Below are 17990 nucleotides of genomic sequence, written 5' to 3' on the forward strand. Positions count from 1 at the left end.
TTGAAGAAACATTGAATTTGGCCTTACTGCTATTAGCCCATAGAAACACATTGATTAACAGATTCATAAATGGAAAAACAGTTAGTTTAAAAATAAATCAAAAGGAAGTATGTTTTGAAGCGTCTGTCCTAAATCTGAGAGATATAAAGAAAGATCAGAAAAAAATTAATTTGTGGAATTATCCCTACACCTTTGATGTGAAAATGCCCCATTCACCAGGTTACCTTCCCGTGACACTTGTGGGGGTCATAGAGCAAAACAGAGAACACCATCATGTTTGTGAGAGTTTCATCTTTTCATAGAGGGGTCAGATTATTTTGTAGCCCAAATGGACGCTACAGACATTTTTGTGAGAAGACCGATTTCCGGGATGTCTCCTAGTCTGACAAACAAGAGCTGTAGCTCTGCCACCTTCCACTGCAGATGCGGAAGGCCGACATTGGCAGATTGAGATGCAGCCCATGCAAGAAAACATATCTCTAACTTAAAACAGACAGATTTGCAAAATCTAAAATCTACTGTATATGCATCTTACCTCTATATTGTTTTATGTCCTCTGGATTGGAGAAGAAAGAGGAGTTCAACAGTGAGCCTGTCAGCATCAACTCTCGCACAGCATCCAGCCTAGCTGACTCAACGCTATTTTCCTCATTTTTTACCACTTTCTTTCTCTGGCCTCCAATGATTTAGTCACCCTAATTCTAGCCATCCTACAAGGGAAAAACTCCAATAACTTTTGTACGGATTATGATAGAGACATGAGGTTTAGAACATTCGTTTTCATAGAGGAGTATCTACATAATTAACATAATCTTACCCATTGGACCCCCGACAGATTCTACCATTTATACTGGGTCATAGAATACTTCATTATCATGATATTGTCATTTTTATGTATTTAACTGTATGTCCAGTATATGTGGCTCATGCAGGGGGTCAGAACTACCCTAGTGTTGCAAGCACCAGGGTCCAACCACAGAATTAAATAGAACTAACAACGGCAATGGTCATCAAAACAAGACAGACCGAATAAGGGCAATAAGACATTATGCAGTATATGCCATTTAGCAAGATGCTTTTATCCAAAGTTATTTACAGTCACGCGTGCACACAGTTTCTATGTATGGGTGGTCCTGGGAAACGAACCAACTATCCTGGCATTGGAAGAGTCATGCTCTACGAACTGATCTTCAGAGGACCTCCGGTGGCCAGGCTACACACTTGACCCTGGGTGCTCCTCATTGTATAATCTGGCAGAAATCCAGCACAATGGCAGAACCACATGAACACTACATATGTAAGATCTTAATTTGAGCGAGCTTTCTGCTACAACAGGATGATCAAATTAAGATAAGGCATCTGTATCATAGAACAATGACACAGTGTGTGGTTGAATTCAACTGTACTGAGCAATTTGGCTGCATTGCACAATCTTCTAGGAAGCCCTTGTATGGCAAATGTGCATAGGAAGTCTGATATTCCTGCATTCATTGACATAATTGCTGAACGCCACACCTCAATTAGAACAATAATTGATCTCAAATTGAAATCTCAATACTAGTTTTTTAGGGTATACGTGTTCAGTCAAAGCCAATTCCAAAAGCACTAGATCACCAGAGTTGGTGACATGCTCTGGTACTTTGGTGACTAGTACGTTTTTTTTAAACCTCCCGTTTTGGGCTGGATGTCTAAATGTGTAGTTCATACATGCATAATCTATAAGCAGAATTAACATTTTTACAGATCTAAGATCTTAATTTAAGACAGTTTGATACAGCAGGAAAATATTCCTGCAGCAACAGGAATTATGTGGATTATAATAATGGACATTTTTGTAGGGTTGATACATTTTTCAAGTCTGAAATGCCAAAGTGGAAATGATAAAGTTCTCCTGCAACAGGGTGATCAAATTAAGATCCTACATCTGTGCTTCAATTAGCCAAGAAATTCCTAGTTTGAAAGAATCTGTTTTCTGGAAGGTGTGCGGTGCCATTTTCCCTTACATTTCCCCCATGTTGGCCAGCCCTCTAGCAATTCGAGTTTCAGCCAATGGGCTTCAGCCCCTCGCCATTTGAGTCACAGCTAGCAAGACCCACACAGCAGAGTGAGAGAGAGAGAGCAATGATGTGGTGCACATAGGTAATGTAGTACACAATTTTAGGGGACCACTTTTGGCTCGTGGGCACTAGTTTCAGAACTACTGGCTAAAAGGTATACAAAAGTACTGGAGAATATCTTTAAAGCTGGAATTCTTAATGGTCAAACTGCCACATCTGTTTGCAATATTACAACAACAAAGAAGTTACTGCAAACAACAAACAATGTTTTTCCCCCATGACATCACTGATAGAACAACAGAATATGTACTGTAATTGTGCAATGCTCCTCACCTCCACTTCGTCAACAAAACAAAAACAATAACGTTCATTGGGCGGACAGTGGCGCAGTTTGAAATACGGCTGAGACAGAAACGTAAACTCAACTAAAGGCTGCTTACAAGGAGTCTCCACATTGGACCATCTAGATTAACTAGGGCTGGCCTGGAGAGGGAGAGGGAGTGCAGGGTTTGTGTACGCACAATGCTCTCGCCGAGCTAGAAACAGAACAGGCCAGTCAGAACAGGGCACCTATTGTGCTCCCACAGGACTATATTAAGGCCTTATCAGTCTGCAACATCAACAGTGTCCTCTGCTTCCTACTGCCTACTGAGCACACAAACCAGGATCTGCAGCTAGCGCACACAGCTTTAGCATGCTAATGAGCACACACACCAGGATCTACAGCTTTAGCATGCTAATGCTAATGAGCACACAAACCAGGATCTGCAGTTAGCGCACACAGCTTTACTGTGCTAAGCTAATGATGACACCTATCATGCTAACACTTACCATGCTAGCGCTAATGTTTTGGAGGTGGTAGCTATCGAATACATGACCACATGAGTAGGGAAAGGGGGATACCTAGTCAGTTGTACAACTGAATGCCTTCAACTGAAATGTGTCTTCTGCATTTAACCCTACCCCTCTGAATCAGAGAGGTGCGGAGGGAGCGCTGCCTTAATGGACATCCACATCTTCGGGGCCTGGGGAACAGTGGGTTAACTGCCTTGCTCAGGAGCAGAACAACAGATTTTTACCTTGTCAGTTCAGGGATTCGATCCAGCAACCTTTCGGTTACTGGCCCAACGCTTTAACCACTAAGCTACCTGTATCAGTGACACAGCCGACAGGAGTTACCGTGTAGATTTGAGAGTACAACATATGGTTGTTATGTGTATTAGAGGTCGACCGATTATGATTTTTCAACGTCAATACCGATACCGACTATTGGAGGACCAAAAAAAGCCAATGCCGATTTTTAAAATGTATTTGTAATAATGACAATTACAACAATACTGAATGAACACTTATTTTAACTTAATACATCAATAAAATCAATTTACCCTAAAATAAATAATGAAACATGTTCAATTTGGTTTAAATAATGCAAAAACAAAGTGTTGGAGAAGAAAGTAAAAGTGCAATATGTGTAAGAAAGATAACGTTTAAGTTCCTTGCTCAGAACATGAGAACATATGAAAGCTGGTGGTTCCTTTTAACATGAGTCTTCAATATTCCCAGGTAAGAAGTTTTAGGTTGTAGTTATTATAGGAATTATAGGACTATTTCTCTCTATACGATTTGTATTTCATATACCTTTGACTATTGGATGTTCTTATAGGCACTTTAGTATTGCCAGCGTAACAGTATAGCTTCCGTCCCTCTCCTCGCTCCTACCTGGGCTCGAACCAGGAACACATCGACAACAGCCACCCTCGAAGCAGCGTTACCCATGCAGCGCAAGGGTAACAACTACTCCAAGTCTCAGAGCGAGTGACGTTTGAAAGGCTATTAGCGTGGCTAACTAGCTAGCCATTTCACATCGGTTACACCAGCCTTATCTCGGGAGTTGACTGTTTTAATACAGTGTAACATACCCACAGCTGACAGTGTTTTGTATTGATACAGGGTGCTACAAGTTAAAACGTCAAGACACTTTACTTTAGAACAAGTTGAGTCAAACTCTGGACAAAACACTAATGAGTAAACAAAGTGGAATGAAACAAACGAGCCATTCCATGACATTTATGGGCTTTTCCAAACAACGATGCTTCATTGCATGGCCCAAAGGCTCCAACGGACTGGGCAATGGAACAGAACATTGAAATCAATTCAAATGCTGAAAATGGATCTACCCCTCCTCCCAAAACAGCCCTACATGTACAATATACAGTCGGTATTGACTGGCTTATAGGATTGTGGAACGTCAATATGGGCCTCCTCTTTGACACAAGCACTTGGATCGGCCCATAATCATTTTGAGTTTCAATTGGGGCTGGAGAGATGGCAGCGGCTAACTGAACAAGGGGGTGCTAGTGAGCACTGATTGCTCAGCAGTTTCCATTGCTTTACACGTTCATTGGAGGACCTAAGAATAGCACCATTCTGATGGTGGCTCTGAACCAGCCACCAATGGACAATCACCACTTAAAGGAAGACTCAGCAATATGACATCATCAAAACAGAGGAGCGACTTAGTGCTTACCGCTATATCAACAGATTTTAAACAGCCAATAGTGGCAGCCTTGGCAGAGTTGACATTTGTCTACCAGCTGTGTACAATGACATATCGCTGAATCTACCTTTGAGGCGAAACAAAGTGAGCAGACTAGAAACAACACGTTATCATGCTAGCTACGGCTAAATGGACAGGAACAGAGGTTGAAATGCGCTGTCATGCTAACTTAGAGCTAAGCGTCAGTTATGGACCCTGACAGATAACAGTTTCCTCCTCCTAGCCCCAACGGGTGTCACTTTGTTTCAGTATACAGAAGGCAGAGATATTGTCAATGGAAACGAGATAGAGCTGTTAAACATGGATACAGTGGAGTTACTGTGCGTCATGGCATTGAGCGATATGTGCATGCGCACTCACACACACACACACAGTTAGCCAGAACAAACACTAGACGGGTGTGTGTCTGCCTTCTGTAAGCCTCAGCATAATGTGTGTCTTCCTGGGAGAGGAACAACAAGGGGGTCTGACGTCACATATTTCATGCCACTCCAATCACCTCACAGCCACGTTCTGACTGACTGGAGATTAGAAAAGGGACAACTTGTGTGTATTTCATGGTCACAGAACTTGCCGGTGGTATAAAACACTGCTTCACACCGAAGAGGGGAGCACAATCAGAGACTAGAACTCAGCCAGCAAGCCAAGTGGTGTCTGGAGTGCTCCTCTTAAACAAAAGCTATGGAAATCATAACCTTGAGTCACATATTGTCTACTCTCATTCAAGCACATCATTGACAACAACATGTTGCACTGTATGTTACATAATAGGCATTACTGTCGCCTATGGAAATGGCATGGTTATTAATGAGGGTCAAATAATGATCTAATAAGGGGTCGGGTTCTGCAGACCCACAAAAAAAATACTACAGTTTACTATAGAATACTACAGTACTTACTATAGAACACTCCCGTTTACTATAGAATAATACAGTACTTACTATAGAATTCTGTAGTATTTAATTTGCATATACCCTGCCCATTCCCCTCCCCATATCCCAATATGTTCCACACATAGAAACCTACATGGCAAGTATAGACCATATATTGTATACTATAGTCCACAACAACACTACAGTAAATACTACAGTATACTACAGTCCACAGAAACACTAGAGTATACTAGAGTATACTAGAGTAAATACTACAGTATACTACATTCCGCAAAGACACTACCGTAAATACTACAGTCCACAGAAACACTACAGTATACTAGAGTAAATACTACAGTACACTACATTCTGCAAAGACACTACCGTAAATACTACCTTCCACAGAAACACTACAGTACTAAACAGTAAATGCAGTAAATAGTACAGTATACAGTTGAAGTCGGAGGTTTACATACACCTGAGCCAAATACATTTAAACTCAGTTTCACAATTCCTGACATTTAATCCGAGTAAGAATTCCCTGTCTAAGGTCAGTTAGGATCACCATTTTATTTTAAGAATGTGAAATGTCAGAACAATTGTAGAGAGAATGATTTATTTCATATTTCAAGATATCAGTCAGGAAGTTAAAGCTTGGTGAGAAATGGGTCTTCCAAATGGACAATGACCCCAAGCATCCTTCCAAAGTTGTGGCAAAATGGCTAACGGACAACATAATCAAGGTATTGGAGTGGCCATCACAAAGCCCTGACTTCAATCCTATAGAAAATTTGAGGGCAGAACTGAAAAAGTGTGTGCGAGCAAGGAGGCCTACAAACCTGACTCAGTAACACCAGCTCTGTCAGGAGGAATGGGCCAAAATTCACCCAACGTATTGTGGGAAGCTTGTGGAAGGCTACCCAAAACATTTGACCCAAGTTAACTTCTCTAGGGTAGGGAGCAGTATTTTGACGTCCGGATGAAAGGCGTGCCCGTAGTACACTGCCTGCTACTCAGGCTCAGAAGGTATATGCATATTATTAGTAGATTTGGATAGAAAACACTCAGAGGTTTCTAAAACTGTTTGAATGATGTCTGTGAGTATAACAGAACTCATATGGCAGGCAAAAACCTGAGAGAAATCCAACAAGGAAGTGTGGAAATCTGAGGTTTGTAGTTTTTCAAGTGATTGCCTATACAGTATGCAGTGACTTAGGGTTCATTTTGCACTTCCTAACGCTTCCACTAGATGTCAACAGTCTTTAGAACCTTGTTTCATGCTTCTACTGTTACTGGGGAGAGAATAAGAGCTGACTCAACAAGTGGACTGCCTGAGACCAATGAGTTGTTTACTGCGCAGGCACACCAGCACGCCGTTCCTTATTTTTCCTCTGTAATGAATACGCTATTGTCCGGTTGGAATATTATCGAATATTTATGATAAAAAGACCCTAAGGATTGATTGTAAACATCGTTTGACATGTTTCTACGAACGGTAATGGAACTTTTTGACTTTTCGTCTCGGGTTTTTCTCGCGCATTATGCCTTTGGAATAGTGATCTGAAAGCACGAACAAAACGGAGATATTTGGACATAAATATGGAGTTTAATCGAACAAAATGAACATTTCTTGTGGGAGTCCTGGGAGTGCATTCCGACGAAGATCAGCAAAGGTAAGTGAAGATTTATAATACTATTTCTGAGTTTTGTTGACTCCAGAACTTGGCGGGCAACTGTATAGCTTGCTTTGATGGCTGAGCTCTGTACTCAGAATATTGAACAATGTGCTTTCGCCGTAAAGCTATTTTGAAAACCTGACACAGCGGTTGCATTAAGGAGAAGTGTATCTATAATTCTTTCAATAACTGTTGTAAATTTTATCAAAGTTTATGATGAGTATTTTTGTAAATTGATGTGCTCATTCACCGGAGATTTTGGAGGCAAAACATTTTCTGAACATCACGCGCCAATGTAAAATGGGTTTTTTGGATATAAATATGAACTTTATCGAACAAAACATACATGTATTGTGTAACATTGAGTCCTGGGAGTGTCATCTGATGAAGATCGTCAAAGGTTAGTGATTCATTTTAGCTGTATTTCTGGTTTTTGTGACGCCTCTCCTTGCTTGGAAAATGGCTGTGTGGTTTTTCTTGTCTCAGCGCTGTCCTAACATAATCTAATGTTATGCTTTTGCCGTAAAGCCTTTTTGAAATCGGACAATGTGGTTGGATTAACGAGAAGTGTATCTTTAAAATGGGATATAATAGTTGTATGTTTGAGAAATTTGAATTATGAGATTTTTGTTGTTTTGAATTTGCCGCCCTGCTATTTCACTGGCTGTTGAATAGTGTGTCCCGCGGGTGGGACGCCCCAGAGAGGTTAACAATTTAAAGGCAATGCTACCAAATACTAATTGAGTGTATGTAAACTTCTGACCCAGTGGGAATGTGATGAAATATGAAATAAAATCATTCTCTCTACAATTATTCTGACATTTCACATTCTTAAAATAAAGTGGTGATCCTAACTGACCTAAGACAGGGAATTTTTACTAGGATTAAATGTCAGGAATTGTGAAAAACTGAGTTTAAATGTATTTGGCTAAGGTGTATGTGAACTTCCGACTACAACTATGTGTTATTTCATAGTTTTGATGTCTTCACTATTATTCTACAACATAGAAAATAGTAAAACTAAAGAAAAACCCTTGAATGAGTAGGTGTGTCAAAACTTTTGACTGGTACTGTGTACACACACACACACACACACACACACACACACACACACACACACACACATCCAAAACATTATGTGCCATTAAACTCCCTGAAGAGCACCTCTGAGGACTTGGAAGACTTTGTCTGAGCTCCATGGGTGATTTTATGAGGTCTAAAAGGCCAATCAGAATGCCCAGGACACATGAGGAGAGTCAACGGAGACACACCATTGGCTGAGAGAGCAACCAGGGCTGTGATGGGATGGAAATTGCCTCTCAGAGGGATCCACCTTTCATTAACGAGGAAGCTTGAGTAACACACAATGAATATCCTCACACGTAAAACAACTGGACTGGCTTAATTAAGGTACTTTCAACAACCTCTCCACTGGATTCTTCCAACAGGGGTTGTCACCTGTTACTTGGGGATGAGTAGTTATGCATAACAATACATGTGTGCCTGCGTGTGTTTTCTTCACGCACCGCTAACCAGAAAAATGATATTGGGGTGGTATGAATTTCAGTCGGTAATTGCCAGCAACCTGAGATGGAACACAAACATTGTTATATGGACCAAGCTTCCAAGAGATCTACATGTTAAACCCCAGGTAGCGCTACCTTACTGGGGACATCAATGTGACTGGGTGAAATGGCCTGAAAGCACGGTTACCTCAGTGGAGGGTAAAAGACACGTGTTGTGAACAACGCTAAAAGCCCTCTCCTCTCTTCGCCGGGAGCGTGCGTCTCCACATATGGTCTTAAGGGTACTATCTGAACACAACTGTGCGTGTCTTTTGGTCGTCACAACAGGGCACCTGGCACGTGGGCTTCTGGGGGTTCGGGTTAGCAGACTGCAGGACACGCAACTTCAGTGGAGAGATGGAGAGTCCACAGGGATGGGGAGAGAGGGAGAGTGGGATATAGGAGGAAAGCGGAAAGGAGGGATGGATGGATAGAGAAGAATGGAGAGTGAGAAAGAGGGATGAGATGAGAGAGGAATGGAAAGAGAAAGAGGGATGGGGAGAGAGGTATAGGAATGGAAAGAGAAAGGGGAATGGGGATGAGAGAGAGGAATGGAAAGAGAAAGGGGAATGGGGATGGGGATGAGAGAGAGGAATGGAAAGAGGGATGGGGAGAGAGGTATAGGAATGGAAAGAGAAAGGGGAATGGGGATGAGAGAGAGGAATGGAAAGAGAAAGAGGGATGGGGAGAGAGGTATAGGAATGGAAAGAGAAAGAGGGATGGGGAGAGAGGTATAGGAATGGAAAGAGAAAGGGGAATGGGGATGAGAGAGAGGAATGGAAAGAAAAAAGGGGAATGGGGATGAGAGAGAGGAATGGAAAGAGAAAGAGGGATGGGGAGAGAGGTATAGGAATGGAAAGAGAAAGGGGAATGGGGATGAGAGAGAGCAATGGAAAGAGAAAAGGGGATGGGGGAGATAGAGATAAAGGGATAGGACAGAGGGAGAAAATGGACAGGGAGGAAGAGAGAAGGGTGGAGAGGGGCGTGGGGGAGAGAAGGGTAGAGAGGAGAAAGGTGGATGGGAAAAGAAGGGTGAGAGTGGAAGAGAGAGATGGGGTTGGGGCCCAGGGGGTACTCACTACTGTGCGCAGTCAATGAGCTGGTACTCGTTGGAGCGCTCGAAGCAAGCCTTCACGCCTTCATCGTCCCACAGCTGCTTGGCATGCTCGAAGAACTCCTGTTGTTCATGAAAGAGAAGAAAAGAGAGAGAGAGAGACGGGGTTAGGAGAAGGAGAGACACGTGACAGCTCAGGGAGCACGGCGTCTTCAACAGGAGCTTTGGTTTCAGACAAGAGAGAGAACTTGTCATCACGTTGGCTTTGCTGTACATTTGCATGATAGATGAAAGTACATTTGATGTGTGTCCTCTGTAGCAGCATGTTAGATAATCATTGTACATTACTCAGGAGTTGCAGCGGGTGAACTGACTGGTCCTATAGGATGACAAATACAACTACGGTGGAAAACGTCTGATCCGTTCACGACGTCAACACAAAAAACAAGAATAAGGGGGAGGGAAATTATACCCTTCCCTGAGAAAGAACGTCCCCATAAATACCTATTCAATGATAGACTGCTCTTCCACTATGGAGAGAAGGTGTGTAGTGGAGGAGGGTGGGAAGGGAACTTGTTTCATATGAGGACCGGGCTAATCTAACATGGCACTGGTGCCTTCTAGACAGCCACAGACATGCCAATATAAAGATTAACTTTAAATATCCAAACTGAGAAAGACATGACAATATAAAGCTGAACTTTTAGGGACCAACCAGCACTAAAATCCAAAATGCTTTTTTTGATGCAACACAAACAAACAGTTTGCCGTCTTCTGCCTCAGAAGTATACCAATAGGAAAGAGAGAGGGAGGGAGGGACGAGTGGAGGCAGGAAGGCGAACAGAGGGAGTGAGGTTCTAAGAAAGAGAAGACTTGTTTTCCCACCCGCTTGTTCCTTAGAGAGAGCCGAGAGCTGGGTTTACAATAATTAGTCCCCTGGTAGGGTCATCGCATAATAACCACAATACAGGCAAACAAATGGCAACAGAGATGCAAAACAAACTCAGACGCTAAAGTCGCTAACGCAGATGCAACAACGCCTTGAGTGAAGTTTGAACAACCCTGTAAATGGCAGCTTGTTCACGATTCAGCTAAACAGTCTGCGCTGAACTATTGTGCAGTATCGACCGTGTATCTATTGTCAAAAATGTGTCAACCATTTTCTAGAAACAAAACACAGTAGGAGGCCATTTACTGATTTTGACAGTTTACTTTTTTACTTTCACACCTCAATTCTACCATCAGAAAAACAATTCCTCCACACACTGTAATATGCAAAATATGCAAGATAGTTCTCATGGTAATAACCTACACCTCAAAACTACATCTTAATAAGCTTCACTTAACAGGTTTACTGTGAATGTCTCCCTTCACACACTGAAATCCAGCTGTGTATATGAGCACAACCGCACCTCTCGGACTTCCTCTTTGCTCCCATTAGTTACAGGTGACATTTTGATGCACCGAGTCAGGATCTCTCTCTCCACATGCAAAGCAGAGTGTGTCTGCCTGCCAGGGCAGTTTCCTGGCCAAGGCTGATGATCTCACCGCGAGAACAGGAAGTCGCTAAGCAGAGAGGAGGACACAGAGACAGTTCATCTGCTCTGCTGCCCGTATCAGTCCAGACGCTGCTGTACTATGTGTTTACAGGGAGAATGGAGAAGATATGGGGATGTTGCTTTAACGTGTGCCATGTTACTACGTTACAATAACACTGAGCCAGGTCCTGTTGGTCTCGTGACTGAGGAAAATCGGATGTTTTTCCCCCATATGAGTCATTACTTGCACTGTTGTCGACTCAACCTAAGACTGTCAGTATCACAGGGATTGCAATGAGGGTGCTCTAGAACGTTCTATAACTACTGACAAGCACACAGCCTATACTTTTCTACAATTTTGAAACCCCAAAATTGTCTAAGAAGGTTAATTAATTGTGGAGTGTAAAAAAGGGGAGGTACCCAGCCTACTGAAATCCACGATAATAAAGTGAAATTCACCACTATGAAATCCAAAATTTGCACCAGTTTCAATTCCTGAAGAAAGAAAACACTTGAGCAAAAAAACTAAACAGCTGTAGAGAACCTATGTAGCCTACTTGACAGGCAGCCTATCACAGGGATGGGGAATACTAAAGCAGCCCTGCGGTTCCCCACAGTCAAAACTCACAGGGCCCAACACTGAGCCCTGGGGAACACCTGGTGACACAAAAACACGTAAACAAAACACTGAAGCCCATTAGGAGCCCTTGCATTTAACCAGCACGTCCTTTACTGAACCTAAGCCTTCATTAGTGACGCGGCGAAGGCAAAAAAAGAGTCATTAGCAGTTAGGTTAGAAACAGCTAGCCCATGGGGCTGTGGCTAATGACATCCCTGGCTGCTTTTCAGGCATCCTCCAGTCCCTCCACACCGCTACCAGTGCGATCACCTCAGATTCCCTGGGCACACTCACCCACCCCTGGGTATCAACTCTATCCCTTGTATACCCACCATTGGACCAGAGAGGGAGATTGTGCTAGAATACCGCTGTCTTTAGTGCCACAACACAGGGTCAATCTATGGTGGATGTGACTGTTAGTTGTTTGGGCCACAGTTCTGTCCAGGTGATGGGTGACATCACAGTCATGTAAAGGCCATGTTCAGGGTGGTCTGACACCTGACCTAGAACACAGGGAGGCTGTGGACGTTCAGCTCAAAACAACGGGGTGTGTGTGTGTGTGTGTGTGTGTGTGTGTGTGTGTGTGTGTGTGTGTGTGTGTGTGTGTGTGGGGTGGGGGGGGGGGGGGGGTTCTTCCTGTGTCTTCTGCAACACTTGTGTTATGGTAACCACAGGCAAATCAAAAGACAAAGTTCTGTTGAGACGACATTCTCAGTCACGTGTAAAGAGTAATCAACTCACTCGATGAAGCCCTTTGGGTAGTCTGCCTGTCAGCTACGGTTTGCTGTCACTAAACGCTCCATTAAATGCCCCAGTGTTTCAGTTTGTGCGTGTGGATACATATTCCATAAACCATGAATGCAGCAATATCCACATTGTTATTCATGGTCATCCCTTTTTGAATACAATGGTTCATCAAGTCCCATGAATGATCCCCTTGAATGTATTTCACCTTAGAAACCAAGTTGGAGAACACAAGGAGAGAAAGGATTCTTAGATATATTTTCCAATGCACAGCTATGCACTAAGCAATTTTACAGAGCCTGAGTTTCTGGCACAGGTATAGCTTTACTGTCATACATAAGGCTACGATGAGTCATCAACAGAATGAATAGTTCTCAAACACACACACCATCAGACAAGATCGTCAGGGGAGACACAGCGCTGGTCACAACGCCAGTGAGGCGTGATCCTGCGTCTCTCAGCTACGTCCTGTTACACTTCAAAACCTCCCTTCCTGTCAAACACACACACACACACACACACACACACACACAACCACTTTCTGATCGAAAAACATAAGCAAATCTCAACTGTCTGACTGCCTGCCTGCCTGTCTCCCTGCCTGCAAGTCTGTCTGTCTGTCTGACTCCCTGCCTGACTGCCTGCCTATCTGTGCCATGCCATGCTGTAGAGTAGACTAATCTGGTCTAAATCTCTGCTGTTAGGAAATGGTGATGCAGCCCAGAGCAAATGAGCCCCAGACAAAGGATTCACCGAAAGAGATCGCGAGAGAGACAGAGAGATAGTGAGAGAACAAGTGAGACAAGAGAGTAAGAAAGAAAGAGAAAGAGAAAATCTGGTCCTGTTACCAATTCTGCTGTATTATTTTGTCACTGGCTGACAAAGAGAAGAATGGATCAGAAACTGTATCTGTGAATGTATTGAAATCCTAGCCTGACAATAAACACCCCATACACCAAAAAAGTTGACAAACATGTCACACGGCATTTCAGAGAAGCTTCTTAGAACTAAAACAGATAAATATCGGATTAATCTGCAATTATCAATGGTCTATTTTGGTTTAAGGATGTTTGGGTGGGGAGACAGTTACACAGTAGCATTCAGTGTCTTCAGCAAGCATTACAAAACGTCATTGCTGAGGTCTGTCTGAAGGGCGGGCTTACCCAGAAATCACTGGAGGTCTGCGACTCAAATTATCATTTTTAAATGTTTTATTTAATTTTTATTTAACTAGGCAAGTCAGTTAAGAACAAATTAAGAACAAATATAATGACGGCCTAAGAACCTTGTTCAGGAGCAGAACGACAGATTTTTACCTTGTCAGCTCGGGGATTCGATCCTTTCGGTTACTAGACCAACGCTCTAACCACTAGGCTCCCTGCTGCCCCATTTAATTTGGATTAAAACGCCTATCGGTCTTCATCTTGCTATCAATGGCCTACTAACTAAAACATATAACTGATCTCACTTTGTTTACAAATGCTATGTATGCTGTCGGCCAAATGAAGTCACAGAGAGCCAGACTACTCCATATTGTAGTGTATGGTGTTAATCCCGTCCACCATTCAACCCTGTCCCCTACACTCTGGCGGGTTCGTCCACCATTCAACCCTGTCCCCTACACTCTGGCGGGTTCGTCCACCATTCAACCCTGTCCCCTACACTCTGGCAGGTTCATCCACCATTCAACCCTGTCCCCTACACTCTGGCGGGTTCGTCCACCATTCAACCCTGTCCCCTACACTCTGGCGGGTTCGTCCACCATTCAACCATGTCCCCTACACTCTGGCGGGTTCGTCCACCATTCAACCCTGTCCCCTAAACTCTGGCGGGTTCGTCCACCATTCAACCCTGTCCCCTACACTGTGGTGGGTTCGTCCGCCATTCAACCCTGTCCACTAAACTCTGGCGGGTTCGTCCAGCCGTCAAGCTGAAAAAGACTTAGAAACGTCAATGGCTCTCTCCTCTTCCAGCAGCTTAACAAAGGAGGCCTACTATGATCAAACTCATATGTGTGTGTGTGTATATACACACACACACACACACACACACACACACACACACACATATACACATACATACATACATACATACATACACATATATGTATGTGTGTGTGTGTGTGTGTGTGTACACACACACACACATACACATATATGTATGTGTGTGTGTGTGTGTGTGTGTGTGTGTGTGTACACACACACACACACATACACACACACATACATACACACACACTGCTCAAAAAAATAAAGGGAACACTTAAACAACACAATGTAACTCCAAGTCAATCACACTTCTGTGAATTCAAACTGTCCACTTAGGAAGCAACACTGATTGACAATAAATGTCACATGCTGTTGTGCAAATGGAATAGACAACAGGTGGAAATTATAGGCAATTAGCAAGACACCCCCAATAAAGGAGTGGTTCTGCAGGTGGGGACCACAGACCACTTCTCAGTTCCGATGCTTCCTGGCTGATGTTTTGGTCACTTTTGAATGCTGGCGGTGCTTTCACTCTAGTGGTAGCATGAGACGGAGTCTACAACCCACACAAGTGGCTCAGGTAGTGCAGCTCATCCAGGATGGCACATCAATGCGAGCTGTGGCAAGAAGGTTTGCTGTGTCTGTCAGCGTAGTGTCCAGAGCATGGAGGCGCTACCAGGAGACAGGCCAGTACATCAGGAGAGGTGGAGGAGGCCGTAGGAGGGCAACAACCCAGCAGCAGGACCGCTACCTCCGCCTTTGTGCAAGGAGGAGCAGGAGAAGCACTGCCAGAGCCCTGCAAAATGACCTCCAGCAGGCCACAAATGTGCATGTGTCTGCTCAAACGGTCAGAAACAGACTCCATGAGGGTGGTATGAGGGCCCGACGTCCACAGGTGGGGGTTGTGCTTACAGCCCAACACCGTGCAGGACGTTTGGCATTTGCCAGAGAACACCAAAATTGGCAAATTCGCCACTGGCGCCCTGTGCTCTTCACAGATGAAAGCAGGTTTACACTGAGCACGTGACAGACGTGACAGAGTCTGGAGACGCCGTGGAGAACGTTCTGCTGCCTGCAACATCCTCCAGCATGACCGGTTTGGCGGTGGGTCAGTCATGGTGTGGGGTGGCATTTCTTTGGGGGGCCGCACAGCCCTCCATGTGCTCGCCAGAGGTAGCCTGACTGCCATTAGGTACCGAGATGAGATCCTCAGACCCCTTGTGAGACCATATGCTGGTGCGGTTGGCCCTGGGTTCCTCCTAATGCAAGACAATGCTAGACCTCACGTGGCTGGAGTGTGTCAGCAGTTCCTGCAAGAGGAAGGCATTGATGCTATGGACTGGCCCGCCCGTTCCCCAGACCTGAATCCAATTGAGCACATCTGGGACATCATGACTCGCTCCATCCACAAACGCCACGTTGCACCACAGACTGTCCAGGAGTTGGCGGATGCTTTAGTCCAGGTCTGGGAGGAGATCCCTCAGGAGACCATCCGCCACCTCATCAGGAGCATGCCCAGGCGTTGTAGGGAGGTCATACAGGCACGTGGAGGCCACACACACTACTGAGCCTCATTTTGACTTGTTTTAAGGACATTACATCAAAGTTGGATCAGCCTGTAGTGTGGTTTTCCACTTTAATTTTGAGTGTGACTCCAAATCCAGACCTCCATGGGTTGATAAATTGGATTTCCATTGATTATTTTTGTGTGATTTTGTTGTCAGCACATTCAACTATGTAAAGAAAAAAGTATTTAATAAGATGATTTCTTTCATTCAGATCTAGGATGTGTTGTTTAAGTGTTCCCTTTATTTTTTGGAGCAGTGTATATAAAGATGCAGGAGACACTCCTCAGGGCTCAGTTTCAGGGAGGCTCATGACACAGTGTGAATAAATGCAGTATGCAGTTTACTGCCTCTAATGGACTGGCCCATGAAAGAGTGCAACCGGGACGTTGTGCACATAACTAACAGGTCCTTAACTGTTTCATACCTATGGCCTTATACCGCGCTCTCACCATATTGGCCAAACCTTATTAATCCAATGTACTGACATTTCCGTAGTCGTCTCAGGTAAATGTCTTCATTGGTAGCTGCCATCATTTACATGAGATATTAACAGGAGTGTGTGTTTTATATAATTGATTGTTACAGTTTAATACCTGCATCTGGCATAAATAGTTTACATAGAATAGATAGACACAAGTAGATGAAATGTTTGAAGGAATAGTTGTGATGTTGCATATTGAAGTGTCAAAACGTCAGCTTTGGGCAGATGAAAAAAGGCCTAGTAAACAGAAGACATGAGAATGTACTGGAGCCAAGTGGCAGGCCCCAAAACAATCCAAGATTATTCTAGTCTAGCTGCTACTAGCACCATGTCAACAAATCCTGGAATGGATGAAAAAAAAAAAAAAAAGTATGCTTTTCAATTATGTAACCGCAATCAACTGCTGATGCATTGTTTTATGACCAGGGGTATGTCATCTACTGCCAGTATAAGCATTGAGCCGGGGCAGCAGCAACACGAGCCATAGATTTTGCCATATTTATTTTAGCCTAAATAATGGCCAAGCAATCTCTGAAAAACGAGATAGACATAAAGACACATTCACTCTGTTTTATCATGCTGCATGATAAACTGGTTGTGATTATCAATTACCAACGAGTGCAGGTGGGTAGTGATTAAAGCATATGGTATGAAACTCTACTTGTTGTTGTCTTAATAATCTGAAGGGAACCATTTTGAAAGTCTCTCTCTCTCTCTCTCTCTCTCTCTCTCTCTCTCTCTCTCTCTCTCTCTCTCTCTCCTCTCTCTCTCTCTCTCGGCATAATTTCATTAATTCAAGTGGAATTCAACAAAACGTGAGGTTAAACAAACCCATTTGCTAAACAACTTAAACACCGGACAAGTGCTCTTCTTAGAAATGCACCTTTTTTTGTTGCAACATTAACAAGTTACACATGCAGGTGGCAATGATACCAATCTACATTTGCCTAAGGTAGCATAGCATGGCCGCAAAGGCATCACGTCAAATGTCAAATCGCCAGCAGAGGCCAAGGCTAGAAGTTATTCTTTGTCATTTTTTTCCTATACGGTTTGTGGGGAAGTTGTATTTTGAAATCTCTGCTGTGGTAGACAAAGGGTGTTTTGAGTCCCGGCAGAAACAGGGGCTTACATGTGACATAGGAAGCCATATATGAAACACGGACCTGCTTTAGAGGAAAATATTCATTTGTTTGAATGCTGTGAGGGCCTCTCTTTGTCCACATGTCTGAGCCACTAGCCAGCTGGTTTACTAACAGAAATCGATGTGCCTT

The 17990-nt window shown here is 43.6% G+C and overlaps 1 protein-coding gene across 5 annotated transcripts in view; it reads right to left on the reverse strand.

Moving 5' to 3' along the window:
* Positions 1-17990, reverse strand: part of LOC106579638 (guanine nucleotide-binding protein G(olf) subunit alpha) — a 77025-nt gene that overhangs the window by 32936 nt on the left and 26099 nt on the right. For all 5 annotated transcript variants that reach the window (XM_082965995.1, XM_014159739.3, XM_014159740.3 and 2 more), the window contains exon 5: positions 9807-9904. In XM_082965995.1, coding sequence (XP_082822121.1) covers positions 9807-9904 — 98 coding nt within the window. The remainder of the gene's footprint in view (positions 1-9806; positions 9905-17990) is intronic.

Source organism: Salmo salar, chromosome 19 (assembly GCF_965601325.2).
Source record: "Salmo salar chromosome 19, fSalSal1, whole genome shotgun sequence".
In the NCBI taxonomy this organism is placed as follows: Eukaryota; Metazoa; Chordata; class Actinopteri; order Salmoniformes; family Salmonidae; genus Salmo; species Salmo salar.